The sequence below is a fragment of the Lepisosteus platostomus genome, chromosome 13 (genome assembly GCF_059453375.1).
Source record: "Lepisosteus platostomus isolate fLepPlt1 chromosome 13, fLepPlt1.hap1, whole genome shotgun sequence".
NCBI classification, from domain to species: Eukaryota; Metazoa; Chordata; class Actinopteri; order Semionotiformes; family Lepisosteidae; genus Lepisosteus; species Lepisosteus platostomus.
Window position 1 is genome coordinate 31,225,794 of NC_142623.1, and position 26,975 is coordinate 31,252,768.

At 45.2% G+C, this 26,975-nt stretch overlaps 1 protein-coding gene across 3 annotated transcripts in view; it reads right to left on the minus strand.

The window, feature by feature from the left end:
• Positions 1 to 20,395, minus strand: part of ebf1a (EBF transcription factor 1a) — a 194,491-nt gene extending 174,096 nt beyond the window's left edge. For 2 of the 3 annotated variants that reach the window (XM_088604122.1, XM_088604120.1), the window contains exons 1-6: positions 19,550 to 20,394; positions 18,100 to 18,256; positions 16,582 to 16,645; positions 14,939 to 14,994; positions 5,685 to 5,758; positions 1,522 to 1,590 (exon numbers count right to left, since the gene is read on the minus strand). In XM_088604122.1, the coding sequence (XP_088460248.1) occupies positions 1,522 to 1,590; positions 5,685 to 5,758; positions 14,939 to 14,994; positions 16,582 to 16,645; positions 18,100 to 18,256; positions 19,550 to 19,683 (554 nt within the window). In that variant the 5' untranslated portion in view covers positions 19,684 to 20,394. Of the gene's footprint in view, positions 1 to 1,521; positions 1,591 to 5,684; positions 5,759 to 14,938; positions 14,995 to 16,581; positions 16,646 to 18,099; positions 18,257 to 19,549 lie in introns of all 3 variants that reach the window. The other variant, XM_088604121.1, reaches the window with a different exon arrangement.
• Positions 20,396 to 26,975: the final 6,580 nt, after the last annotated feature.

Here is a 26,975-nt window from a genome sequence, read left to right on the forward strand (position 1 = left end):
ACCGCTCGAGTCCCCTGCCTTCCCAGCAGTCACTACGAAACTGAAGAGATCAGCTGGAGCCCAGCCTCCGAGTGCTCAAGCAATCAACCTGCATGGTTCTGCATTTCAGACTCCATTCTCCGGCTCACTTAGCCACCTCGGTCACCCCTAATAATACTCAATAATTGCTGTTATCACTGTCTGTTCACGTGCATGCAGAGTCTCTGGGAACGCTTGCCTCAATTCCTGTGTCTGCCAGTGAGAGGATGATCGCGGGCTGTGAAAGACGACTGTGCTGCTGCCCCAGAGCCGAGCGCAAGGGTGGCCCCCTGGCACTTTTGGCTGCTATTGTTTTACAGACCATTAGCCATGTGGGTTTTATTAATTGGAGCTGCGTGAGGAGTTTCCTCTGGCTGCTGAAGCGCCGGAGGGGTGCTGCCGTCACACACACTGGGAGCTCGCTTTCCCCAGTTCGGCGCGCCCCCCCCTGCCATCGTTAGCCCCCTCGCGCAAGGCAGGCACCTGCTCGACCGCCTTACAGGCCGCAGAGTCCTGAGGGGTTTCCAGCCCTGGGGGCGTGTTGAGCAGAGAAAGGCCAAGCCCTCCTGATACACCAGCACCGCCTCACGGCCGAGACGTTCCGCCTGAACGACCCAAAATGAGGGGGCAACGCAAGAAAGAGGAGGGGGAAGAACAGAGAGAAAAGCGTGCCGGCTCAACAGCCATCGCTGGCCGGACCACAGCTTGCTCGTTCACGTTGTCCGCTGGGTTCACAGAACCGCGCTGACCAGGGGCAGAGTGGAGTCTTTCCCTGAAGGACTGCAGGAACAGCTTCCTCAGCTCTCACCTTCCCAAACACCAGACAGCACCTTTCTGCTCTCCGGTCCCTTCCGGTGAGCTGGTGAAAGTTGTTTTCTAAAGCTAACATCCGTTACAGGCGCGCCGCCTTCCCCTTCTCTCTGGCTCGTCCCTGCATCAGCAAAACGGCACGGAAGACAACGCTTTTTTCCGCGCGCTGTTGTTCGCACGGTCCTCACGGATGCGAGAGCTGCGATTTGTTTTCCGTTGATAACGAGAGCAATCCTACCCCACATCACCCCCATGTCACTCTCGAGCCCAGGCTGCGCAAGCCTTCACAGACTCGAAGTCCCTGGCTTTCTCCAGGACAGAGATGCTAAGCACAGCAGCTAATGAGCGACAAAAAAAAAATGCCAAACATCTAAATTACCTCCTCTCCTGGGTCTGATAACCAGAACACACCAACAAAAACAACAGCTTCCCCAGATCACTGGAGACATACTCTGCAAGAGCACAGTTCCATCTTTCACAACAGTTGAGGGTGAACCAGGGTATCCCTCTCAAGCAATTGGAGGACAGCCCTTTACCCATAATTCCCCACCGTCTCCCGGCAACGGCGGCCAGAGAGCCCAGACCAAGGCAGCAGAGCCGTAGCGGAGCTCTGTAATAACCATGTTATAGCTGGAGTGTAACAGGCTCAGAGCCTGGCCGCAGCAGCGCGGACCACAAAGCAGGGACCCCTACCTGTCGATGATCACGGGATCCGAGGGCGTCTCGTTCCGATTGCCACAGCTTTTCTTGTCGCAGCAGCGGCTGGGGAAAGGTGGGAGAGAAAGCAAAGGTAGGAGAAGGTCACCGATCGCCTTGGTGTCCGCGCATGTGTCAGCAATTACCCTGGGCTACCGGGAGGAGGGGGGGGTCGAAGGAGGGAGCGTGTCTGTTTCTGGTTACTGTTCCTCCCTGGAAATGTTCAGCCAGGGATCACCTGCGAGGGAGAGCCGCTGAGGAAACAGGAGCTTCTCATGCCCCTAGTTATGACTGTCACATATGGGCCAGCTATGGGATTACAAAGGCGATCCATCCTTCAGACGGCCTGCCTCCTGTTACAGCTGTGCGGCAGAGCCGTGATCTTCCTAGGCCTCACCTGAGGCAGGTAATTACCCCCTCCAGCCCCTCCCTGCTCCGATACGAACCTGAAAACACACACGTACGAACCAGACTCCCCCCGCAGCCTCTGCCTTTGACAAAGGACAGAGTGATTGAGTGGGAGGGGGGTTGGGGGGACAGAGGGGGGTCCCGAACAGCAGTGATGAACCTCCAGCTCACGTTACGCCTGCACAGATGGTAGAGGGGTATGAATGAACGCGCCGGAGAGGTTGTCACATAAAACCAGCGGCATTGTCTCGCTCGGGGAGCTGTGCATCCTGTCCTCTCCCGCCCTGGCCACCTTCCTCTCCCCCTGTCCCCCTGCTCGCGCGCTCAGGGCTTCTCCCTGCCCAGCCTCCCCTGGCTCCCCGACTCGGCGCGCGTCTCCTTTCCTTCTTTTATCTCACCGCCGTCGTGCGCGTTATCCCCCTTCCCGACGGCATCGACCCAAACCTCCGGATCCAGCCGTGTATTCCTGAACTGGCTCTCTCCCATCTGGGTCAGCCGTCCTCACCCCCCCCCCCCCCAATCAAGACAGATAAGTCAGTAAAAAAAGGGCCTTTTCTAAAAGATGGTTTATGTGGGTTTTGAGAAACAAACACCTCTCCCTGCCGTTAAAGATGCGGCAGAATTTGCAGCTCGTTAGCGTCATGCGATTAGCAATGTGTGGACGCTGGCTTTGTGGTTCCAGGTTCCGGGTGGTTCCGAACTTTCCCCCGCGCGGGAAAGACAGGTTGGCGCGGCGCTCTGTGTTCCTCGGCCACGCCGGCCTGGCGCGACGCCAGGCCCGCGCGCTCGATGAGCACCGCTGGGAGGCCCATCCTCGCCTTCAAAGCCCCGAGATCAGAGAGACGCCAGCCCGCAGGACGAGCTGACTCAGCCGGCCCGCCTATTCATCTCTCCTTCCCCGGGCCCTTTCCCCGCGCCCGGCTCTTCGGGTGACGTCTCTGCCTGAAAGGGATGCTTCTGCCTCATGTCTGGGAGACGTCAGGCGACGGGCGTGGGTGGGAGAGCGAGTGGGAGCGGGGTTCAGGGCCGCTCTGTCAGGCCGGAGGAGGAGGAGGAGGAGGAGATGTTGCCCAGAACAGAGGCAGGAAACAGAAGTCATCTGTGGAGTGTTGCAGCCCTGCCTCTGGGCAGGGGCATCTCCTCTCACGCTGCTCTCCTGCCCTCTCTCCCTCCCACAGCTGGTCACGCCTCTGCCATGTATTACTGGGAGAGGGGGCACATTAATGGGGGCAGTGCCCTCTCTCTCTCTCCCCCCCCCTCCCCTGGCATGGAACTGAGCTAAGCTGGGGTGGGGGTGGGGGGAGACTGTCTGGCTTCCAATAATAACCGGGCACTCAAACAGCGCCCACGAAAGGCCACGCACGCACACGCTATGGCACCCCACGAGAAATAAAACCCTTTCCAAAAAAAAATCTAATTAGCACATTCTAATTATTTGAGGATTTTTGTTGTTGCTTTGCTCCCTCTCTTAGGAAAGTGCTGGGTTTTTTTTTTTTATCTCTCTGTGTTCCTGTCTGGTAAAGGCTTTGCAGCCTTCCAATGTATACCATTGTGATGATGTCATCAGTAAGGGACAAGCACAGGGTAAATACCTGTACGCACAGCCAAAAAGGCATCCTATTAGTAACACTTCTTAATGAAGGGTACAGAAGGGACACTATTTCTTTACTGGGTCCCTGCAAAAGTTCCTCAAGCTCATTCCTGCCTTCAAGAAATGCAATACTCCTAACTTACCTCTGGATTTGAAGTCATTCTCTTAAAAGCATTTGAGATTGTACACGTACTTTTTTTCTGCCTCGTGTTTGACAAGAAAAGATTAAGCAGTTTTTGTCCTATGGATGCAAGCTGGCTTGGCACCATATGGCTAATGGAAGAGCACAGCAATTAGCAGCACTGATTAATGGTGAACAGACTCTAATTTTATGCTTATAATTGAGACTGTGTTTGCACCCCCAGTGCAGAATCAGCACATCCTAATCCAGCGTGGAATCGTGGGACAGGACAGGCGACCCAGCAGGGCAGCGCGTGTGTATGTATGTATGTGTGTGTGGGGTGGGGGTACGGTACGCTAGCTGTCTCTACCCTGTGTAACTCCATTCCTACCTTCACGCACACAGCCATAAGGAGGCCTCAGAAGGGAAAACTCAGTCTTTAAGCAGAGCCGTACTGCTGGATGACTGCTGACATACTGGCTCCACATGGGCCCGGTATTTAAGGGGAGCCAGTCGCCCAGCTGTGTCAAAGTGTCAGCTCAGCCCGGTAAAGGAGTGTTCCTTCCAAATGAACAAACTAGGCTTTCACTTTTACAGATGTCCAGGTGAGGGGAATCTACTTACAGGGAACTGTTTCTATCTAAAATGCAACCACCTCTTTTTGCAATGCTCCTCTTTTGCATAGCTTGTAGCGTATGTGTGCATTTGTGTCTGGGGCGTATATATTTCACTGTCAACATGCTAAGGAAAATGCATTTATTATAAAAAGAATAACAAGAAAATTCCGACTGAATAATGAGTTCCTGCTTGTCCTAATTAACCGAGCATGAGTAGGATATATTTAGGAGAAAACTGTTAAAATGCTCTTCGGTATTCCTAAAAATAGATGAGAGCCTATCTTCACAACCCAGTTTTAAGCGAAAGAAATTCATCTTTCGCTTTTAATTAAAGGTGCAACACTTGATAGCGAGCTCATCTTCCTCTCTTGCTTGCTTGCCTTGTTGTTCAGGCCTCTCTTTTGCTCCTGCCAGCTGGGATAGTGGGGGTGACCTGGTTAGAGCCTTGTGGGCAGTACTCCTAGCCAAGCTGTTAGCGGGAGAACGAGGGGAACCCCGGAATGATACCTTTGCCGTTAAGCTACTGAATTGAGTTTTAGGACTTCTAGTGCCCCCTCAGCAGAATCTGTCCTGCAAAGCTTTTTTCTCGTGTGGCTTGTGAGCACAGAGGCCACTCTGTGCACACCTGGGTGAGGGCTCCCCTCTGAATAGAAAAGACAACCCTTGCGGAGTGCAGGCCTATTCGGTTTAGACCGTCGTGCCCTTCACCTGCAGCGACCCCAACAAGAAGACTGGGCACGTCTCAAAGCGAGGAGAGGAGGAGACACCTGGGCACTTGAACCCATTGCCACAGTCTGTGTTTTGGCGGTGAAAACCTGCCGGGGTCTATCCTTAACCTCTGCAGCAGCCAGCTGCAAAGGATGATGGGATGCAGGTTGTTTGGCAAGGCTCCGCGCCGTAAGGGGAGGACAAAGCTCCCGAGGAGCCACCTGAAGCTTCAGAAGAGGCTTCCCAAAGCAAAATATCTGGTGTCCATCAGTCCTGCTAATGTGTCCAGCAATGCCTCCTTACATGCGATTTATTGCCGGTCGGTTCTTTAAGAGGTGCCCTTGAAATCAGTTATTGGAGATCATTGCGTCTCATCCCTCTCTGGCTGTGCCAAGTGTCTCCACTCCCAGCAGCTCAATTACACGCCCATGCCCTGCTGTGATCTCATACGAGAACCTCACCAGCCCATTAACCTTTTCGGGCAGTTTAAAACCGGGCTATTACACGGCTGGTGTGCAGGGGGGAGCTGCACGCTGACAAGAAGAAGTCTTTCCCAGAAGAAGTCGCGGGAGGAGCTTCCAAGCTTCATGCGCAGATATTCCACTTTCTCTCCAATCCTCATATTATTATTTCAGTGCGATTTCCCTTGTTTTGTTTCCCGCTTGTTCGTGTGAGGAGTGAACCATGTGGGGCGACAGAGCACATCAAGCCTTACCTGCACATGATTTCGTGTGTCAGTAGAACTCGGCACATTTCGGGATTTTTGTCTTGACCTTCATAAATAATAGCCTGAAATGAGGGAGAGAAAACAAGTTGTATTACCAAAAATTCTCATCGACCAGACAGGAAGTCAAACACAGTCAGTACGGGGCCAATATGGTTCTGTTTTACTAAAACCCGCAATCAGGACAAACAGGACTCATTATACTAAACACTGTCTAATGACTGAGCTCTGATGATATCCCATCACACACGGCATGCTTATGAGACAGCTTAAAGTTCCTAACCCACTCTTCAAACCCTCATTCACATATTGCTTATATTCTGAGAACAGATTCTGCTGAGAAAAACATACACAGGGCAATCGTAAGAGCTTAATGTAAAATTTATTGCATCTGGCAGGAAAAGGTTCATAACTGACCACATGTGTCATGGGAATCCGCAGTTCCAGGATTCCAGGACTTCTGGCCGAGAATGATCTGTTTGCAGTCAATTGTAACTTACAAAAACAGCTATGCAGTTCGCAGAGCATTACATATGGAAATGACTTGTAAAGTTGTAACAGTAACCTGTTTTGTTCGCAGCACATTTGCGGGCGTACAAGCGGTCCATTTGTTGAGCTGTCTTGATTAGCTGGCTATAGGCACACTAAGACCCTTCTTTAAGTCCAGGCACATTAACGACACAAGTGTTGTGAGATTCAAAACTCCTGCTGGAACTGTGCGCACTGTTATTTTACTGCTGCAGCCAGTTCTAAAAAAAATGTAAAAATGTGTGCAAGCTCCCATATATTCGTACTTCTTCTGCCTCTAGTTTTCATTTGATTTAGATGAAATGTGTAGTTTGTCTCCATGTTTATCAATGGAATTTGACAAATCAGATTCATTGGTTCTTTTCACCACTGAAAAGCACATGCACAAAGGCCAGGGCATTAATGAATTATTTTTAGGAGTGGGGGGGTGGGGGGGTGTGGAGGACAGCGTTCGTCTCAGGCGATGGCTGCCTGGCCACTTTTGGTGCCAGTCAGCGAGAGGCAATAGTACTGACAAGTCTTGAAGGCTCTCCCTAAGAGTGTATGAATACTACGAACCATCAAACACCCACATAAAAAAGTCAGGGATATACAATTATTTTTCAATCAACAAATCAGGAAATAAATATTGATTGTGTAAAGGGATGTGGGAAAATGGGACAAGATACCAGGTCGTGTTGTTGAAGCCGAAACCCTGGTTTCCTTCAAAGACATGACTGGGTAAGATCCTCAGCTCAATTAAGTACTCATTACCAAACAGACCAGAGGAGCCACATTGTAACTGCTTTTTAACTGTCCTTATTTGCTTGCATTCCTAAATAACTCAAACTAAAAAACCACATTCGAATCACGGCCATGGCATTTTATATCAATAGCTCAATCCACTCATTCCATGTCCAGAAAATGTCTTTACGGTATTTGCTTTTCTAAGGTGGGTTTGCAAACGCAGGTCCAAGTCTGGCCTCGAGTTCGGAGGCAGATTTCTTCTCCGTGGCTAGTACAGTATCAGTGAGACTTGGTCCTGATCACTTGAGCAGACCACGTGGTTTTAAAACAGATGCGAGTTAACTTGTGCATCACGGGTTAGGGAGAGAAAAAAAGGACAGGCCGCATTATGGCTTGCAATATGACAGCTTTAGTTTTTTGTTGAAGTGATTATTGTTATGTTCCACCCTTTACTCAACACTCAGCTATTCCTGGCACGTGCTCCCATCTGCGCCTCAGTCCGACTGGAAAGCCGAGCTTTCTGGGAGCGAGAGGACAGCTCCTGCGCTCTTCTGGCTGTGCCTGTGTTCAGGACTGTAATCGTATTTCTGTGCCTTCGCACTGTAACTACTCTACCGTATAAAGCCCCAAACAAATGGCTGTATGTTGTACTGGGGGGCGGAGGCAGACAGGCAGGCTGGGGGTAGGGGGGTTGAGCAGTTGGACGGCCAGACTGGGAACAAAGTGAGCCATCTGGCCCAGTGCTGAGTTCTTCCAAAAACCTCAGCTTTGTTTTCAACCTCAGACTCCAAACAACACATTTTCCACCGCCGCGAATTTCTCATTTTCCCCAAACATACACAGCCCTGAGCTGCCTGCGCTGCGCCACCCCAGCCGCCCTTTCAGTGCTGGGAGTGTTGGAATACAGGAGGAAGAGCTGTGCAGGACAGCAGCTGCTGCCTCCCTGCAAAACACTTCTGCTAACAGTACTAAACTACTACTTTAGCTGTAACTAAATAGCAGTTACAGCTATTGCAAACTCTACTAAACTACTTCAGCTACTGCTGTTTCACCTACTGCTACTGCAAACACTACTAAACTACTTCAGCTACTGCTGTGACTCCTACTGCTACTGCAAACACTACTAAACTACTTCAGCTACTGCTGTTACAGCTAATATTTCACCAGGTACTTCTACAATGACTAATACTACTGCTACTACTAAAACTACAATCTCTATTCCTGGTGCAGTTAATACTTCTGCTATTTCTAAAACTATTAATACCACTATTGAAAATATTAAGGCTGCTAACATTACTGGTACAGCTGCTTCTCTAGCTAGTATTTGTGTGACTGCTTCTGAAGGACCACTGCTGTAACTTTTTTATACAATAACTATTACTCATAATGAAAAATATAACTATTAATTACACATCTTCTACTCAAGTTCTTGGTCATTGTGTAATCCAAGAAAAGTATTAAAGAAGATTTAAGGATGACCACTTACAGTGAAGTATTTGTAAACCCAGACAAAATCACAATGTATACATTTCTATTAGAATGTCTATTTTTATCTATCATAATGATATCATCCAGATGATGATATATCTACACAATTAGGCCTTTGGCCTTAATTAGTTTTTGCTGTGTGTCCTCAGTGATATAGGATCTCTGCCGGTACCTTCGTCCTTTTTTCTTTATGTTGTTTCACTTTGAGAAAAAAAGGGCCAAGGTCTTTTAAAACAGAGCCACATGCATCACTGTCTACAGGCCTCTAGCAAAGCACAGATCCCAGAGCAGCCTGGTTCTGTTTATTCACTGATGAATTTAGACCGAAAATAAACAAAACTGGGCCCTTAAAATGCCCTCTGCCTAGGCGAGACAGAACATCCATCGAATTATTTTTTGAACACCATGCCAAAGGTGGAAGGTTTTGAAAGCGGGGGTAATATCTCTGCTGCTTTTAGCTCATTTCTGCTCTTCAGATTGCAATTTCTGCAGTTTCCACTGTACCGTCATTAGGCAGGTCTATTTATAGCTCTGGGCAAAAGCCTGGACAGTTATAGTGACTCAAGAAAAAGTTTAAAAACTGCATTGAGTATGACCCTGAATCAAGGGAAAGTTAAAATCACCAGCAAACACAACTACGACAACTAGAAAAGTTTGTTCACCTTTATCTAACTATATAGCACGACACTGGTCATTTTGGGGGGGTTATTTCTTTTATCTGAGGGATGGGGGGTCAATCCAATGAACTAACTAAAATCACCGTAAACATTGCAGCTATTATAATGCTATGAAAAAAAGTTTAAAACACTTCATCATGGCTAAGAGAACTGTACACTTGGCTAGGTACTGTGGAGATATGCCTGTTCATGAAAGTATTGGTATGAGTGACATGAAATGCCACATGTTGATAAATGCCTTGATGTACTCTTACTGTGATGTCGGTTTAAAGTGGAGAGGGTTGACACTCACAAACACGCTGTCTACTTAACTTCTTCCAATGTTATAGTACCAGTGCACATAGGAACGACTCAGTCCCCGCCTGTAAAGACCCGCAGCCCCTTCCTGAAACAGAGACCACTATGTTAATTCTGTAAAAGTCCCGCATTTCTAGAGCATTATAGGATTCCGTCAGGTAAATACAACTGCTTTTGCCTTCCATGTGCGTATCAGTGGTCTTTTTGGTGTCTTTTAGGTATGTATTTTGTCTTTCAGGGGTGAAATTAGATCTTCAAGGGTGTTTTTCTTTATGTTCAGTGTGTTTGCTCTCTTTGGCTCTCTCTCTGCCTTTCAGCCCTCACCTAGCCCTGGGCCAGTCTGATTCTGGCTGTGTGTCATAGCTACGGGCCCTCTCTCGCTCCGTCCCTCCTTTTTCTCCCTTCATCCAGGCAGCAGAAAGAGCCGTCGACGGCTCTGAAGCAGGGCTCTGCTGAGAGTCAGCCCGCACAAGTTCTCGAACGTACTCCTTGTCAGGAGAAGGCAGATGAAATAGAAGCCAAAGCAGCAGGAGCACAGAGGAAGAACAAGCTGCCCACACATTTCCAAAAGAAAGAAATTAAATAACACGTTGGTGGCGTTCTCTGCTCGTCTCACCAAAGAACACAAAAGAAAGAACTGCGAAACGCTACAAGTACAGTCTTCCAGTCACGGAAGACTCTGAAGCAGAAAGAGACGTTCTGAGTGTCTTTAAAGCACACGTTACAGAAATACGCGTCTAAAATGTACAACACACAGATTATACAAAGCGTGTACACTATAGAGTATAACATCCAGAAGTTTCAGAGGACCCTTCTTGCTCTCAACCTGTCTCACATCATCGGTCCGTTAAGAAGCTCTAATTACAGGAAGTGTCTAATAAAGGTGATCGATGTCACTCTACGCATTTTGTTTGGATAGCTGAAGTGTTTTCTGAACTGCTGTATAAATATCATGTAAATACACCGGCAACAGCCCAATAAATTACAGAACAAAGCCCATTCAAATGCTTTTCCTCCGCAAAATCCTGCATTTAAGGAAAGCGGTCATTTGTATTAACCCATCCTCCAAACACATCGCCTTCTTTTCTCTTTATCTGTCCAGCTCTGTGCAGTCGCTTCGAGACTGGCCTCTTGTTTTAATAAGATGGAGTGTGTCTAACGTGCTGGAGAATTTCCAGTTTTTCTCTAGTCCTCACTAGCTGAAAAAACTGATCCAAAACAGCTATTTAGGCTATAAAACATGCATGGCATCAGTGTTTCTGCAAACCCAGGATGAATGCAGCATGCATTAACAAGCGCATTACATTGATATGTCTTTAATACATATTTCATTTTGCAGAAGTAACTTTTCATATTTCATTTGCAGTTTTCTCCTCCAGCCTTGATGTGACAACCGCTTCTAAAGCATGTAAACAAGTTACTAAAAATACATTAAAACACACTTCCCTTTTTGTTACCGTGATCTGCAAACACTTCACAAAGAGCTCGGTCGCTTTTCTTTCTCTGCCTCCTGCAACTTTTATAGGTGTCGTGATTGCAGCGTGATGCTCTTTGTTCAAACCCTCAGCTGTTCTGGCGCCGAGCTCAGGGTTAGAAAGCCCCACATTTTGTTTTGTTTTTTCTGCGCTCGCCGTCTTCATCAGATCTGTCAGCGGCGGTGCTGCTGATCACACATGTCGCTGTCAGATTGACACTCAGGCCTCTCTCGCGCAATCTGAAGACAATTTATGGAAAGTCTCCCTGGAATGTGTGTGTGTGTGTGTTTTCCTCACCCTAGTTGGTTAAAAGTAATGTTAACGGCAAACTTTAAATCGATGACCAATACAGCTGTCTGCCTCTGCCCTGACATTGTTGTCCTCCTCACAATGAATGACAGGAGCTGTGCGTCAGCCACAGCAGTTGGGACATATAAAACGCAGTTTTCAGTGAGGAGTCCTTATTAAACGCTTCCATAGGAGAGCCATGAGAGTTTGAACAAGTGGGATATGCTGGGATCGCTGCCCTTGTTGCTCCTAATGAGTTCTGCATGTTCTCTCAACACGGTTATCCACAAAGCAGGCAATTTCCATATCCGAGCCACTCATCAGGCCAGAGCTTATCCTGGTTTCCATGGAGTTAAATGGACAAGAGAACATGTGACCCCCCCAGCCCCCAGTCCAGGATGGGATGCTGGTCTATCACAGCTACCCCCCCTCCACCAACCAATGCTAGTGCTCATTTATACAGCTGGGTGGGCTGGAGCAACAGAAGTAAAGCACCTCACTCAAGGCACAACAGCAGTGTCTGCAGCAGGGGCTCGAACCCACAGCCGCCCAGCTGGGGGAGGTCCAGAGACTTGCCCACTGTGCTATGCCACCTTGTTCCATCACCACCTGGTGTGACCTTCTTCTGGGCAACTCATCTGCTCAGGGACAGAAACTCAATCTATCGAAACATTTCAATAATCTCCCTTTGCTAACTCCGGCGTACGAGCAAGACCTTGACCAAGAATACCTTTCAAAGTAAAAGAAATGGGAACTCGCACACAGAGACACAAAACAAAACTTTCAACAAGCCTGGTTCTTAAACAGGTAGGTGGGACTGGTATTTTCAATGATGCTGACCAAATACGCAACTGACACCTGTTCTGGAAAAAGAATGTTAACTGTGGCACAAGTGAGTCTTTTTTTTTATTATTGTAATTTCAGATAACTAAAATCCTACAGGGGCTTTACATACAGCAGAGATCGTGAACCGATTTTTCCCATCGAAACTCTTTCTGTTTGATCAAAAAAGGGTGTTTAGTTCTCTCTTTTAAAAAGATCAAGTTGCTGCAAGTTAGAGATTGCCAGGCTCAAGAAATCTGTGATTTCTGGCTGTGGAAACTGCCCGAGATCCAGAAGCAGCAGTAAAGGGGTTACGGACCTGCGGGGGGATTCCAGAAAAGGGGAACCCCTCCACTGACACCCATCATTTCAATTCTTCCTGTTATGTTAAGAAAGTGAAGGCTCCGTGCCTCTTTTATTCAGAAACCTGTAAAAGAGAATTTCTTGAAAAGCCAAATCTATTATCTAGCTATCTAGCAATTTACGTCGCACATCCCGGAGAACGATAAAGCAAGACTAAACACTGAATCCGACCAGAGCAGCTCAGTCTCCCCCCGAAAAGACAGAGAGAGAGAGAGCTTGATCGCTGGAGCTCCCCATAAAATTGTTCCCATTAAGAAAGGGCTTTATTTCCCCAGCTCGACAAGAAAGAGTGTGTGAGGGGGAGACGGAAATCCTCTCACTTCTGGAACATCGCTTTTGGGCGATTGTCTGCTTGTCGTTTTAAACTTCTCTGACACTTCCCTGAAGACGCCATTGTTCAGTCGCACCGAGTGCTAACGCAAGCATGCCAAGCTTGTTACCCAACTTAAAAGACTCAGCCATGTGCTTTAACAGGTTTTTTAGGGGCCCGGTCTGCGCGGCGGGAATGAATGCCCTTTCACGGTGTGACAAACTGCATCTTCTTAAACATTTTCAACAGCTTGAGAAAAAGCAGCGTAATTGAGTCCGAAGCCTGAAACGAACCTACGCCAAGTCTTAATGTGAGCTTCTACTTAATTCGCCAGAGTTCACGCAACCCAGGTGTCTGTAGGTAATTCATTTTGCTATTCACTGCAATAAATCTCACTCCCTCCTGTCTCCCAGTCTGATTTGGTCCTCGAGTATTGCTTGTGGGGATCAAGATGTATATCCGAGAAAGACACCCCCTGTTGAAACGTTAAAATACTGGCAACACTCTCGGGCACCTATTTAGAGAAGCAAACTGTGATTGCTCATAACACTGCTGTATTCTCCACAGTCTTCTTCTGCATTACAGTGACACTTTGGAAATATTTTATACTGCACTGTTGGGCTGTAGAAAACTTAAACCCCTTTTCAGACTGAGAAGTTCAGCTCTACTAATAGAAAATGCATATGTCCATTGACAATTACTGTCACACAATGATTGATCAACAGCTAACACAATAACACACTTATCTGTCACAGGTTTGTCTCTTAGGATGAGAGAGAATTCTCAGAGAAAATGCAAAATATTTTTTTTTAAATGAAAAAGAAACGCCACACGACTGAAGGATTCGGCAAAACGCTGTGTTCGGGTTTTTTTTTTTCCCAAGTCTCCAGACATTCAATCTCGAGCAACAGAGAAAGCCTTAAAGCCAAGCAACTCACCCAGCAAATGATTACAGGCACTGTGATACACAATCTTCTTCAGAAAAATAGCAAAGTGAGATAATTATGAATTATCCCACCTACCGAGTTGGAACCATAAGGACAAGATCATTTATTAGAAACTGTTCACAATAAACCTGCCACACGTATCCTGTACAGCCCTCTGTTGCAATCCATTCTCAATGAGCTTTCGCACAACCTTATGACAATAAACTAGAACAGCCACATAATGAGTAGACTTCCAGGAACCCCAGACTGTTTTACCTCTCACATGCTGGCAGCATGCAAGACTCCTCACCGAGCGTCCTGACACTGTGCAGTTTGCCTCAGAAGGCCTCTGCATCCAGACCTCCCATCTTTTTTTTTTAACGTTACACTTAAAATTGCGACTGCTTATTCACTCTAGACAACGCAGGGGGAATCAGACTGTGATTGTCCTTCACTGTTATTAAGCATATACTGTAGGACAAGGGTGCTTCTCCCTGCTTTACATTATGATCAACTACCTCTGCAAATAAAGAGCCAACTTCAAACCACCGTGCAAACCAGAGTCAAATATAGACGGAAGCAGATTAGATTTATTTGTTTGTCACATTTAATCCCATTAATCCACTATCTGTGGGTTTCCAGTGCCTGACTGTAAAGCCCCGAAGCCCAGAATGCCACTCGGGTATGTCTCAGTTCGTAGTTTGGAAACCTTTGAGGCAACAAGCTGCTTGCCAGCAGGTGACCCAGCACAACAAGTGGAACAAAGCGTCAAGCAACCATTTAAGAAGAAACAACCTGCTCTCCCAAAAGCAAGGGTTCATTGACTTTTTCTCGAAATCACAGCTTTGATGCTGGCAAATTTCAGGGTTTTTTTTTTTTGTCGCTGTCCTAATGTTAATAAGCGCCACATTTTCCTATTTAAAATGAAGACAACAAAGATTTTAAACGTATGTCGGAGGAGACACCTTTAAAAGTTTGTTGTTGTTTTGGTGGGAGCTAAAGAAGTAAGTCGTGATCTGCTGTTTGGGGGAGGGGGGGCGAGGGGGGGGTCATGTATAAAGAGCAGATGAAGACACCCCAGCAGTGACAGCTCTTCCCCGTTCCTCACATCACAACAGCTGCCTGAGTCAAAGGTACTTCAGTATAGGAGTGCCCCCCTAAGAACCCCCCCCCTCCCCGAGGAGCTGTGCACTGTGTGGGGCTGTGAGGTATCACTGCTCCCACAGGCCGACATGCCTGACTGCTACACTGCCCCCCCTGCCCTGAGGCTCAGCCCAACCCCCTCCACACACACACAGATTTTTTTATTTCCAACCGAGATACCCGCGGTTCAGAAACACCCTACCTGTTTGGTCATAGAGTCAATCAGCCGGACATAGAAGTCTTGCTCTGTCCTGATACCTGCGGATGACAAGAGGGGAAGCAGAATGGGTGCATGCACAGAGCCACATCCGCAAGCGTGCTAAGAGTGCTCTGTGTCTAACATGATTTAAACGATGACAGGATCGCGAGAAGCGCAGTCACCTACAGGGGCTTAGGCATTTTTCACACATGCACATAATCCTATAACCTGGCAGAGACGCGTTCTTTTTTTTTCCCCTGAGCATGGTGCCAGAGTCCCAGGCAGGCAGGCTCTCACAGTGTGCAGAATCTTGTGTCACTGCAGCTTGTTGACATAACAAAGTAGCTCACACTTAAGATCCTAATGATATCTTCGCTGCAGATGAGTGATCTCTTTGTTGGCTGAATGTAAACCAGATTGCAAGGCTTATTTCTATTTTACATATATTGAAGAAGCAAAAAAAACATTTCAAAAGATTTTTCGGAGATATGGGTCGAGACAGTCTGCTATTGACCTAAGTGCTGCCTTCTGCTTTTTAGCAATTTGTTTAAAACCGAGGTAGTATTTGTTTTTAATACACAAACATGTTGTATGGCCTATCAAAGTGGACATAACATCAGTATTGAGCATATAATAATTGTTTAGAAATGTTGTTATTATTATTATCTGTTTTAGCGTTTTTGCAATACAATTCAAACTTTTCGCCTCCAATTCCTCTTACCTAATTCTCACTGAGCACGCAGAAAAGAAATTTGCGAAGAGACGGCGTTGCCTTACAATTAAAAACCTACACCAACACTACAAAAACGCCATAAAAACGGTGACAAACAAACCCCAAAATTGACATTAGCTTATTTTACACTTTTTTTTAGCAGTATTCAATTTAGGCCTGGAATCTCTTGAGTTTTACAAACCCCATTGTGCTCAACAATAAGCTTATATAATAAATTATTCAGGAAGTCGTGTTGGTGGGTCAGTGTGTCCGAGTTTCCGAATCTGGCGAAGAAAATATTTCTGCCGGCAGGAATCAAATGCGATTCCGGGAGCCGAATGCCGAAAGAGAATTGTAGGGCACGTAACTCCACTAGGAAAGCTTTTAAAACGGCGAAGTCGGCCGCCTTACGGTATTTCCGAAACGATTAAAAAACACTTAACCTGTGTTTTAGAATTAGCAACTTTCAGAACAATTTACTATGTAACAGGATGCAAATACCGCCGAATTGAGGACCTTCCCAAGAATCGACTCGCTATCGGGGAACTACGACATTTATGTCCACATACTTACACTTTGGAAAATATGTTAAAAGTCATGTATATTGTTATACATTAAAATAAACATATACCGTTATGGTACAAAAATCCATTATAATATCGCTGCATTGCCGTGTTCAGGTGAGTTAAAAAAATTACTACCTTGAACACTTAACACCTGCTATCATCATCATAACCTTTGTTGTTCAGAGAAAGGACCAACATTTCTCACACCTGGTGCCTAATCATTTTATTTCGGTAGAATTCTATGCAAATCAAGCCTGTGGTATCGCGAGTCTCAGCGCCTTCATGAGAAATTATGTTTCGCTTAAGTGTAGAGGTCTGGTACTCAGCTGTCAGGGCGGATAAGAAATTGTAACCGCAAAGTCTCTTACCATTGCTGTAGAGCAGTTGTAGTCTATAATGAATCCCGTTATTCGTTTTCTCGCCATTAGATTCCTAAACAAGAAACGATACACAGGAAGGTTACGGGTGGAACATTACAAAAGGCGTTTCCCGAACGCGTTTAATGCGCGGAGCGAGGATTGTGTCCGTGTGCTTAAGGGCAACCTACAGACACGGTGAACTGGGGCGAAAAAAATCGAGAAAAAGTTGTAAGGGCCTTTAATTAAATTATGCAAAGGCGAAGAGCGGGGATCTTCTAACAAAAACTGCATGGGACTAAATGCTTACACTGAAAGCTTTTCCTTTTTTTTTAAACTTCCTTGCTACTTCGGTGACGAGCGGCAATTAGAATCATTTAGAAAGATTGTTCCTTGCCGTATACAGTACATGCAAGCTCTTTAACACCAAGAAGTCAGGCTGCCTGAACTTCACTGAGGGGGGAATTAAGACAGGAGACGTATGAAGCTGCCAATTCAATGTAAGACAAGGCCACATTGGAAGTGGTCGGTATAATTATACCGTGCGTGAACAGCAGTTCTATCGAGCATAAGGATAGAAATTGATTAGACTGCAAACTTTCTTTAACAACTACCGGCATATATTTGTTCGACGTGGAATAGGTGTGTTCAACGATCTTACTTTTTAGGAAAATCTTAATCTGTGTATTCTAGGGACAAAAGCACTGTCCCAGCCGCGTGGGAAAGTAGAGATATGAAACTTCAGGACAGCAGTAGCAGCAGCAGCCCGGTGCTGAGTGAATACTGAAATCTGACATCACAGCCTGTGCTGTAAAACAGTACACTTCCTTTGCGTTCTAGAAAACAAATGCAGTTATGTCCTGGTTCTCGTACAGTTCGACTTTTGTTACAAGCAGACGGATTCCTAGATTCCTAGTTTTTAAGGTGGGTCAAACGATCCCAATATCCCTTCTAATTCTAGATGAACCTAAAAATCTTTTTAAGGAAATCAGAGGAATGAAACTGCAAATCAAATGCAGACGTACGAGGAATTTACGAAGAACAAGGATTGAGTACGAGCACTGTGGACCTGATCAAAATCATTACAGCGAAGAACAAACTGCAGTTACAACATTTTTTTTTCCTGGGAATTGAAACGCATCTGTTTGACAAACACGTGCATTAACGCAGGCTGCAGAGTAGTCAGAAATATTTTCAAATACAATTGTCACACATTGTTTTCTTTGCTTTGTACTAAATGTCCAAATTTCACACTCACGTCTGCCAATTAAAGTGTTCATTTTAAAACTGTGAAAACTATTTTCATGTAAGCAATTTTTGGTAACTGGCTGATGTCCACGGTGTAGTGTAAATAAAAAATAAATACCCGAAATAAAAAAAAATAATAAAATGCACTCTGGTCATTTTATCAGCATAATTGCCGAATTGTAGTTTGCTGTAATTGCGGATTTTGAATCCGTGATATTCACAGTCGCCAAAACAGTCAGTATGGGGAGAAAAACGAAATATTTAATTTCAAACAAGACTTACCTTCTCCTTTTCTACAAAGCCGAGAAAAGACGTCCTTTCTATCTCCACGGGCTGTCCCTGCCTGTCGTACAAAGCCAACACGAAGTGGAAGAAGTTGGATTTTCGCAGGTTGGAAGGCGGCTGTTTCTCGAAGTGCGCCCGGGCTAGACCGACTCCACTGCGGGCGTGCGAGGCAAGAGCGAGTCGGCGATAGAGAGGTCACAGCACATGGAAGGGAAAGAAAGATTCTTACTACGCCTTTCCACCTTTTTAAATAAACCAGAATTTTTTAATTGAACGCGGTGTTTTCTTTTTCGGTATCCTCACATATTGACCTCGCTCTGGGTCTCATTTTTTGTGCCAATTTCCTTTTTTTAAAAAAAAAACATGTACAGTTCTCTGCTATCTCATTTCTCACATTATTTCATTTTTTTACGGGTAATGATGTTGCTCTGCCCTGCTTATTTAATAGCGTGCTTAATATTTTTTAATCAATTAGTCAGAAAAAAGAAAATCCCGGCGCAAAAATTACACTTTTGTGTACTTTTATTGAGGAAAGGTCATGTGAGTGACTTTGATAAAAATGCATATTTCATCTCATTTCCAGTTATAATTTCTGTAAAGTTCACGAGGCCTCTGCTTATTCTGTTACACTCGGATAAATACAACTCACTTGAGACAGTAAAATAATTGCGTGTTATTGTAAAGAAAATGTGTTAATTTATCATTCGTTTGAAATAAGAAATACAAACACAAGTAAAATTAACTACCGTGTAGATATGTCTAGTATTACAATTTATGTAAACTTCTAACAGTAGCTGCACTGTCAGGTGTGCCTGTACATTGTACGGATTGTTTTTTTTTTAAATGTACATCTTTTTGACTCACTGTCCTCCTTCCTTAAACTTCAACGTATTTATTTTTCAGCGTTTGTCCTAAAATATCGCTTGTTGCAGCAGCTGTATTCAAACGGGATTGCTTTTGTTGAAACAGCAGTCAGGAAACACTGTTCGCGTTAGGCTCCGTAAATTTAAGATGCTAGAAAATAAACTGTGTGGATATTTTAGCTGCCAGAAATATTATTCTCTCGAATACATCTGACGGCGCGGAGGCTCGTCTTTAAATGACCTAATAAACGGCTTGGAAGGCGATGAAGGCGATCATTTTTAGCCTCCTACGGCGTTTGCGGTTTTTCAGCCGAACAGACCCGTTCAGAGATCCGCCAGCGCCGGGAGATGCACAGCGCCGGGAACAGACCGCGGCATCGCAACTTTAACCAGACCCAGTTTGGGGCAGACTGCTCCGACAAAAAAAAAACCCGGCGGTGCGACAATTTTGAACGTGAGCAGCTAGAATCCGGCAGGTCAAAGAATCCCATGTGGAAAAAGGAAATGAAAGCAGAGACCCGTGGGCTCTGTGGCGGTGAGCAGTCGCCGCGGAGAGCGCCGAGATGCTGCCTCGGGCGTCTTACCTTTGTGCGGCAGTGTTCGCGTCCAGCACGCCCGCTCCCTGCATCCACGTTCGGACGGCGTTCATGCCTGAACCGATGGGCTCCTCTTTCATACTACTCCCACTCCTTTGAATGCTTTCCTGAATCCCAAACATGAAAACAGCCTTACTGTTGTTGCGGTCGTTGTTTTTTTTTTGTTGGCTTATCCCACCTCTTCGTCTAATTTCCGACCTCGTTTTCTTCAGAACACCGGTAAATGGCTCAAAGCCGTGGTGGGTGATGGACTAGATAGCTCTTGGTACGTTGGAGATACGTGGTCGTATTATTTTTTGATGTCTTTCAAATATAGATTGTTTTTTTTTCACCAAAAAATGAAGATAAAAAACAGGTAGAAAATAGCCGGAGGAAAACCAAGCTGTCACAATCCAGGGTTAGGTACAACAGACAAAAGCACAGGCGAACAAGAATCACAAAAAATGATGTGTATTGCACATTGAGTGTCGAGGAAGAAACACGCTCTTGCCTTGCCCGGTGTCCCTTCTGCGTTAAGAAAGAGGCTTAATAAAAAAAGCTCTGATGTCAGTTTAAGAAACAATAGGATCAACTACAGCTCTCAGACTGTTAGATCAAGTGTCATCCTCCACAGACAAGTTCTTTTTCCCCCTCTCTCTTTCTTTTTTCTTCCCACCACAGATCTTTCGCTGTTAAAAAGCGGCAAATGAATGAGAATCGGGGATCTAGGAAGAGAGGTGGGGACCCTTGTGGCTGCCCGTTCCCGAGTTGTTCCCCCTTGTTAAAATGGGAGTGATTTGTGTGTCCTTTCCCTAAGGAATCCGATTTGACGATCTCTGGGAAACTAAACACAAGCACACTAACCCCAAAGGGAAGGGGGAGTGACCGAACATCAGAGGCCGCCCCCAAACACAGGCAAACCCGGACTCCGATTAGCAAACCGCCCAACCACGGCCCCCTTTTCGCCTAATTGTATATTTCAGACCGTCCTCTCTACTTAACATACAGCATCACTGTGAAAGCCTAGCACGCAGAGGAGCACTCTTCTTAGCGCCAGAGATCAGAGATAACTGTGTAGCCAGTGCCGAGGTGTCGCGCAGTATTAACCCGAACGATCGCTTATGATGACTGAATAATTAGCACCGGTCAGGCGCGTCGCGGTAAACTAGCTCCAGGGGCGACGGCTCTCCTGCATCACCGGCGGCAGCACGCGAAACGGCGTGATCTTCAGTCTCTCTGCGCTGTTGGTCAATTGATTCCTCTTAGTTTCACCGGGAACCGTTTTTTTTCCCCTCCTCTCGTAATGCATAAAGACATAATTCAGCGGTCTTAATTATGCGCACGCAGCTGCCTGCTAAATGTTGTAAGCTTGCAGTGTTACTCGGCGGTTAAAAAGAGAAAAGAGTCCGGTAGTGTGAAGCGAACTTCAGACCGGGACCTTCGGTAGCCCGAGTAAGGAAAGGACAGCGTGCTCAATACCTTTTAATTGGGAGGGGGCTGAGGTTAATCTTAACCGTGCTTCGTCCGACCCGACTTCCAAGAGGCGATGTTGCTTTTCCTTTTTGATTCGGTCTTTGTCAGCGGGCATGACGAGGTCTGACCAGCAATCGAAAGAGGAGCGCAGAAGACTTTTTTATTTTAAAAAAAGTTCCGTATTTCAGACGGCTCTTGCTGTCACGGCGCTTCAAGTGCTTGTTCTAAGGTGACAAAATACCGGATTGTACCGCGCAACGTTACCTACATTTCGAAAACCGTTCTAAAAGTACGTTTTTCCTCATGCGCTTTGGCCTGAATCCCTCTGCGTCTAATATATTGGGGTGTTTTCCCATCGAAGCAATAAACCTATTGAAAATATCACAACCTGCGATTTAACGTTTGACTGTAAAAATAAAACGATTTTTTTTAAATATGTCTGGGTAGGAGTCTTTCTCAAACACGACAATAGCGTTAGAGAAATACTTCTAACATTTGCAAGAATAAATTCGTACAGTTTATCCGAAAAATGAGAATGAAACAATCAAGACAACAATCCGACAACGCTAATCACCAAACAGACTATCAGAAAGGATAATTATTTGAAAATTGTAATTACACTTATGTGGTCTAAAGCAACAGCTCCTGTAGTCCAGCTGTCATTTTCTTTATACAATTAGCAGAATTACCATTGAGGCTTTCTGGAGAGCCAGCGACACGACTCTCCCCTCGAACAAACAGGGAAAAAAATCCCTTTAACACATTCTCTCTCTTGTGCTGTTAGAGTAAATACCTTCTTTTTTTCAAAAACTTACCCTTTTCCGACTTATATTACGCCTAGGATTGATTTATGTGTTCGATTTTAAGCACTGAAATGTCTAAATAAAAAAAACAAACTAAAACGTTAATTAGAAGACATCGTATTATTATTATTATTATTATTATTATTATTATTATTATTATTATTATTATTTATTATTATTATTTTTATTATTAGTTTTTATTATTAACTGAGCAACACAGCAAATACAATTTTAAAAGGAACGCAAAAAGTGAAGTGAAAAACTCTCCCCCCTCTATCCTTCTTCACAGGAAATATAAAAGAGATAAAAACATTTGTTTGGTTTTGAGAAAGCTGTTATGTTTCGATTCTATGGCGACGATTAAAATGCCGTTCCATAACTTCAAAACCAGTTTCTCCTTTTATGTGGTTCCGGAATATATCATAGCTGTTGGAAAAGCTCCACGCCAGAGAAACGGCCAAGATCTTCAACGCTTTGGTTCACTCTGTTGTTTAGTCTAATTTATGAAGGCCTAGTGTTTAGAACTTAAAAAAAAGACCCCTACATAGTTGTGGCTTCAAAATTAATTCGCGAGATTTGATTTTTCTTTTAAAACTCCGCTGTAAAGAAAACAGAATGTTCTGGACCTATTTTTTTCTTTTCAAGTCGCAACTGGAAGTTGTTTTTTTTTTATTAATGAAAATACCGCTCTAACGTCAACACCTGAACACGTTCTGAGAGCTACTGACCTTGAACCAAATCACAGCACACCATTCTGAGGAGAAAATAACGAATATGTAAATAAAAACGAAATTCTGAAGCGTGTGAACGGTCTGAAATGTACCGTACTGTATTTTAAGAAGTCTGATTTTTTTTACCGGACGACCAATCGACTCCATCATTCCGATAATTCAACAGGTACCCGCAACTGTCACTAATAATGATAGTTAATAATGATTTACGGTCTGAAGTAATTAGTGGTGATGAATTTCAAATCTAAAAGTAATAATAACGAAAAATATATTATCGCGTTTCCTTCACTGTTTTCAAGTCGTTATTTACCGAACCTCAAATCAAAAGAGATCAAGTTCTCATTTGCAGGTACGACGTGGAGGGTAATCGTATCGTACAGCGGACTATTTAGTGCAGCAGTCTGAGTGCCACATTCCGGACTTCGCCCCGCCACCTGCTCCCACGCGGGATTCGAACCCGCGACCCTAGAGTCGGGAGTTTTAATCACCTCGCCAAGCTGCCGAGGCGCACTCGCTGGTCTGGCTGGGTGTTTCCTAGCGCTAACAGCCGCGCAGTTGCAGGCGGTGAATCGAGTCTCACCCCGGAAAGAAGGGGAAGCGTGCTTGGTCTCGGAAGCGGGCTTTTCCAGAGGTTGGGAGAATTTGACCCTGGAGCTCCGTCCGCCCGGCGAGTTTAGAGCATCACCCCGAGATCCTCTCGTCTTGTAACCAGTTCATCAAGGACAACGATTTGGAAAAACCAAGTCAAAATAAAATCAAAGTTTTTACACTCTTAATTAAAAAACAATCTTCCTGGTCTTTTATTTAATTTGAGGACATCCTTTTATGTACTCCTCCTGTTCCGTTTGAAAATCTGCACTTGGTGTTTTTAATTTAGACAGGTAACTGCTGACGCATTTTTTAAATTCACACCCATCTAAAAACCTTTTTTTTTAAATGGCCACACTGCAATATATTGCAATATTTAAATCTGATTTGGGCTTTACAGAAATAGCTTTGTGACTTGTTTCACAGCATATTTTATGAATACAAAGCTCTTAAAACCTCAGTGCCTTTCCGTGGCTTTTTGCTGATCGCACATTAGATAGACAGGCAGCACTCCCGCTAATATATGAGCAGACTTTCTGGGCTGTCCGTCAGCATAGCCATTTGATTTTTCTCGGCTCTTGAACACAGAGCTGCCAGTTCTGACAACAGAGCTGTGCCGCGGAGCCCCTTGGGCAGATTTTATTTTTATCCACGGGTCGCCAAAAAGAAACAGCAGAGATGAGGCGACTATAAAAGGCATCGAAAAATTCAATAACAAAGATATTTACAGACAGCCCTGGCCTGATGATTTAACGCCATAAGCACGACAGCCCCTCACAACCAGAGCCGCTGCCTGTCTCTGCGGCTCTGTACCGCTTCTGGTCCGAGAGCGAAGAGCGGGTCAGAACTGAGCCGGGACACGAAGTTGCAGTGGGACTGAAGGCTCTTTCGGCCTGTCATGTTGTGTCCCGGCGTGTCCGGGTAGGACACTTGTACCCTGTACAAAACACGCACCACTTCTGAATAGGCAACACCACAAGCAGAGAAATCCCATGACCTTTAGGAGTAGTTTCTCAAGAAGACCGTGGAGCTGTGATGAATCGGAAAATTTTTCAAAATGGTCCTAAAAACGCCCAGCAGCCTGCGATTCGAACCCATGTTTGAGAACATAATGGGATGTTGAAATAAGACATGCTGTATATGAAGACCTTTGCATACATAAATATACATGTGTGTGTACTGGAGTTCTGTAAATTTCCACCTACAGTCTTTGCCTGATATCTGTGCTTTATGTGGTTTGCATAATGAAAGGATTAATCGCCGATTTCAATTGACAGGTTGCAGTTAAGTTAAAAAAAAGTCTTGTTATAAAGACATTCTCTTCTACTGTTCACGTCCCCCCTGGAAAAGGAGGTGAAAAGCAGAGAAATTATAGCGGTGGTGGTGGTGTGTGTGTGTGTGTAGTGTTAGAAGAAGAAGACAATCCGTTTGGACGTGCGTATCTATTATTTCTTTCGGAAATCTTCCTCATAAGGAGGAAAATGTGACACGAACTCTTCAGAGGGTTCATTAGAGGCTCGCCGAGGTGCGGGGTGATGAATTTCTGCACCTCGCCGGTCACTCTCTGAAGAAATTGTAACTCAGCACTTCTCTTCTGTGCGAGCGAACGCCTGTTTAAACGAGGGTGAGCTGAAGGCAAAAAGCGACGCTTCGCACTTGCCCCGAGCTTTTTTCCACAGCTAGGGGCAACCGGGGCAGATGTCTGCCGCTTCTATACTCTCAGAATAACCGACCGCGCTCCACAGGGGAACCCGGTGTCTGTCGGTTCTCTCGTATACATTTTCGTTGTTTTAATAAAAACCGAGAGAAGCCGTCCTCTTTTGACATCAGCGTGATCTCTGCTGAATAAGGCTGTGTTATCCACACCGTGTTCAGAATTACAACGGAAGGAACACGTTGACTTAACGAAGGAGAGAAAAATCCTGCTCTATTCCACGGGAAGCGAATCTTTTAATTTTCCTTTCCTTCGCTCTGCTTCCCTCTCGTTCGAAATCGTACAAGAAAAAGTTAAGCGTTTTAAATCACTCCCTCCCCTTTTACAATACGGAGAAGAAACACCTAGAAATCGTAAAATCGTGTAATCCTAAAATAGTCGTGCCTAATATTTTTTTTTCGTAGCAGTAACAGCAGAGGCAGCGAAACATTTACAATCAAATGCGGCTCTTACAGAAAGATGGGTCGCCACACCGCCATCACTCCTAGAAATCAGTGCAGATGTCCATTAAATTACAAATCCTGTGAGCTCCAACCTGTTGTACACAACCAGTAATAAAACGGATCGTTTCGATATTCAGTTGGATTAAGAGTTTTGAATGCTGCTTTTTCTGTGACGGTGTTTGGTCCTTTAAAAACACCTGGAAAAGACAGGCCTGCAAGAGGCCAGATCAAACGTTTTACTGATAAAAGTGGTTTCCTTAAAAAAAACCTTAGGGGTGCGGACAGGCAATATATAAGATATTATTGCATTATGCTTGTTGCTAAATTATTTGGGGAGAGTCACTTCAATATTATTTCTCTATCATTAAATTTTGTTTGTTTCACTGTACCTTTTCCACACTTGGCTCACGGCTAACTTCGTGGTCACTTCCTCGCGGTATCCGAAAACACTGACGAAAAAGACGCTTAACGGCTGCGTGGACCGAAACACCAAGTGTGGCGACCAGATTGTTTCAGATTACGGTAGTGCTACGGCGGCGAAAACGAGCTCTAACAAGACAATCACGCCCTCTAGTGGGAAAACTGCTCTCTCTCCAGCGCAGGGGATCTGTATTAAGAAAAACTGGTCAGGAGGAACACAAGTCCCAAGCTATACACCTGAGACAGAAACCGCGATGTACGTCGGTCGGTGCAGGCGCGATTTACGCATTTTGCTTTTTCTCTCATTTTGTCGAAGAACACCACATTTTCAGTGCTCTCCCACATGTATCACTTTAACAAACCCTCCCTTGTGCGGAGCTATAGCTATGAACAACCGTGTCCCTTGCCAGCGGGAAAGCAGTCAAAGCTGTTGAAGTTTAGCAGACTGAAATTCTGGCTGACGGCTTGTGCAGCTCAAAACAGACCCGGCGACTCTATAGTTAGGTACTGGTGCCATCTTGTGGCGTCATTCGAGTATTACAATTATTTTTACACGTCCCTGGGTGTACAGTGTGGCGCGGCTGGTGTTTGGTAATCCGAGAAATGCAGGGGGAAAGGTGCTACCCTAGTCCTCAGAGACTCCTTTATCACGTTATGGTGTGTTACAGCAGTGGTGTTAAGGGCACCAATCCTAAAGATTTTACTGGGCATCTTCCAGCAGTCACTGAAAGTCACATTCATTTTCAATAATCTAGGCTGTAATACATCCAATTAAATAACTGACTTCTTTACTTGTAATGAAAACCATTGGACCAAGGGTTATAAATGCAAATGTTGTCCTCTGGCTCAACTCCGGTTGCTCAAGCGCCACTGTCCAGGTTTTCTAGTTGTCTTTAAATCTCTAGCTTCACAAGGACAAGAAAAGGTGTCAACTTGTCCAATTAAGCAACGAAGGAGCAATGAATGAGTTCAATTAGGTAATTAAGGGCTCAGAGGGAAGGAAAACCAGAATCCCAACAACCAGAAAGTTGTGCAGTCCTGCTCCAGGTCTGCTGACCTTTGCTTGCTTAATTGAGCCCTCAGGTGAACCAGTCGTTGGAAAAGACCTTTTTTACTTGTTTTGCATTTCCAAAAATATGGCGATTGGAAATTGCCTATGAATGTTTTGTAGGTCAATTAAATCACAGACAGCTCCAGAACTATCTACAGCTCTAAAAAGGAAGGGGTAAGATATGAGTTATATCTTGGGATTCTATTAAATAA